Source organism: Cariama cristata, unplaced genomic scaffold (assembly GCF_000690535.1).
Source record: "Cariama cristata isolate BGI_N322 unplaced genomic scaffold, ASM69053v1 scaffold13191, whole genome shotgun sequence".
Lineage (NCBI taxonomy): Eukaryota > Metazoa > Chordata > Aves > Cariamiformes > Cariamidae > Cariama > Cariama cristata.
In genome coordinates this window covers 40,474-43,617 of record NW_009599897.1, presented here as the reverse complement: position 1 = coordinate 43,617, position 3,144 = coordinate 40,474, and the positions used below count along the sequence as shown (strand labels likewise).

General features: G+C 36.6%; 1 protein-coding gene across 1 annotated transcript in view; it reads left to right on the top strand.

The window, feature by feature from the left end:
- Window positions 1–332: 332 nt before the first annotated feature.
- Window positions 333–3,144, top strand: part of LOC104169040 (ADAMTS-like protein 3) — a gene marked incomplete at its 5' end in the record, with an annotated part of 27,958 nt that continues 25,146 nt past the window's right edge. The window contains one exon of the mRNA XM_009709846.1: window positions 333–1,413. Coding sequence (XP_009708148.1) covers window positions 333–1,413 — 1,081 coding nt within the window. The remainder of the gene's footprint in view (window positions 1,414–3,144) is intronic.

Genomic DNA, 3,144 nt, shown 5'->3' with positions numbered 1-3,144 from the left:
TATAAATTATTATATTATATAATACATGTATATGTACATTTATGTATGTGTTGCACCATCTATGTCCTTTGTATAGGTATATGTTGCCTGTATCTTTTTATTGTTACGAGATTTGGGGAAGAAGCTATAGCATTCTTGGCTGGAGCAAGGGAATGTTATGGTTTCATGTTGTTCATATTTTTGCATTTTTGTGACTCAGATAAAAACTCAGCATGTTGCAATCTGACTTGAACAAAGTCAGGAAAAGCTCTGTCAAGCATTCTGTGAAAAGCAGATTTTGTAAGCATGAGTGCCAATGATTAGATACTTTTCAACACTTTGTTTTCTTTCAGAGATTAAACCAAAGCTTCCAGAAAAGTATTCTGCTCATGGACCTCAGATTGTCAGCATTCACCGAGTCTACATTCAAACAAGACAAGAGAAGCGCATTAATTTTACCATAGGAAGCCGAGCCTACTTACTTCCAAAAACATCCGTTGTAATTAAGTGCCCTGTACGGAGGTTCCAGAAATCACTTATCAGGTGGGAGAAAGATGGACAACGCATACAAAACTCTAAAAGACTTGGCATCACTAAGTCAGGCTCGCTGAAAATACACAGTCTTGAAGCTACTGATATCGGTGTGTACCGGTGTATTGCAGGCTCTGTGCATGAAACATTTGTACTCAAACTCATTGGTACTGACAACAGATTGATAGAACCACCAAATCTTAGAAGACATGCCAGTGAGACCAGTAACACAGATCACAATGAGGCCAACAGCTTTGGGGCCAAATGGCATAAAATGAGCAAAATGTGGCAAATGTGGAGTAAGAAGAATGAGCTCTATCTGGGTGACAGGCAAGTAAATGATCAGCCATTTCTGCGAAGTCTTGAAACCTTTGGGAGTAATTCAGCAGAAGACCTCAGCTCTCGTGAGTTCAAGAATAAACGACTGGAGGCAGCAGTTCTCCAAGGTGCTTACAGCATGGACACGGTGCAGTTTGAAGAACTGCTAAGGAACATGAGTCACCTCATTGAAACTGGAGAAGTCAATGATGACTTGGCATCCCAGGTCATTTATCAATTAATTGCTGAATTATCTAGGTCTCCACAACCAACTACTGAAAAATGGAAGGGGACCCAGAATGAGAAACTTACCTCAAAGCTCACAGGCAAATCACCAAATGAATCTGAACGTTTCAGCACAAAAACTGTTGATAAGTTAATGTTTGACCAGAAGGTTCCAGTTATTATGAGGCAAAAGGAAATTCCTCGAGTTTCGTTCAACAAAACAGTAACTGTACGAATTGGAAATACAGTATTTCTGACCAAGAATACTCATGCTGTCAATCTACTGTGTGAAACAGCTGGTATTAGTGAAGTGAAATATACTTGGACAAAAGATGGTGAGACATTAAAAGCCTCTGAGAAGTAAGTAAATGTCTTTTTTATTTTTGAATGACTTATTGTGTCACTATCAACTGTAATAATCCACCCTGCTGTGCAATATTAAAACCTACTGTTGTAAAAATGATATAACCATATGAACACTGTGGCTTCCATCTTTTTATTAAGTAATTCTTTTTTTCTTTCAAGTGTCTATCGCATTGTTTGGCTTTACTAACATTGAAGTGTATGTCCATTTCCATGATACTACGTGGGAGGATTGACTTTTTTTTACTAGGTGAAGTGTTTTGGATGTCCTAATTGTATTTTGTGATCTGCCTTAATTGTTTCAGCTACATCAGAAAATGAACAGATTTATACTCAAATTAAGAAGCCTATTGAATTTGTTCTGATACCAAATACACTGGGAACACATTAAAAACTTCTGCCATATTATAGATGAAAAGAAGTCTTAGTTCTTACTCATTCTAAGGAGGGAAAATATCACTGGTTCCCTCACCATTCTTCAACACAGTAAATCTTTAGATATAAATGTAACTCTGTAACTTCAATTTATAAAGAAAGAATGAGCTTTTATGGATTATTTTCAGTACTTTAGAATTTACAAATATTTCTATTGAGGACAGTGGAATAAAAAATAATAAAGGACCTGTATTAACATCACATTTGAGACTTACACCTGAAGAAAAGTACAGCAAGTGTGTGTTACATTCAGATATTTCCTCAAGACTGAGCAAAGACTTTTACTTTGTTGCTGAAAAACTAGAAGCTCACCTGATAATATTAACGTTAACTTCGTGTGTGACCCTCTTGGAATTATAGCTAGCTCTTGAGTAATGAAAAAACCGATTCTGAAATGATAAAGGCGCTTTTGGATATTTCTCAACATACTTAACTGATTAACCACATTGCCAAGAAAAATATACTTCTTCAGGGCTATCAATTAAAGCAAAGACACCAAAACTAAGCCATTTTTAAAAGTGCAAATGTTTTTGGAACCACGTAGCTCCCACCAGTTATGTTTATTTTGTGAAATACGCATAATTTCCCATTAATTTGTTGCAAGTGATACTTTCATTTTTTGGACATGATGGTGTTTTGTTTATTCATGAGTATTTGTTTGATTTCTAATGTATACTTTCATAAATCGCCTTCATTTTAGCCCAGACTGATACTCTTGCAGTTAAGGGATACATTAGCAAGTAGGTTTCTTTCCTATTTTTTTCACGGTAAGGTTTCTTATACAGAAATCCATATATATGTGTGTGTACTCAAAAGCCAGTGGCATTAATAGCATTACATCTGAAAAAGAATGTGAGGAGGTAAATGGGCTGTTTATCTGTCGGGTTTGTAAAAGAAGGCCATACTTGAGCCACATACGAAGTGGCTTGTTTTGTTGAGACACAAGTATTTTTAATATGTTTTTGTGTATCTCTTACTTTTGCAAGTGTACTCAGTGTGGGAGAATGCCAGAGCTACAGGTTTTTTGGATGTGATGAGTGTATGTTGTAACTCATGTAACTGACTGCTGAGAAAGGTAACAAGGGGGAAAAGTCCAGGCTGCTATTTTCAGCCTCTTCCCCAGCCTGTGATGCTCTCTCTCATATCCTGCCCCTCAGATGGCAGGCACAGTATTCAAGACACCTGTGGGGTTTTGGTGGAAGACTTTTGCTTTAATGATGATAATATAAAATAAAAAACCAAACCAAACCTACAATAATTTGGAAGTCAGGTTAGACCGTACATTTGTGAATT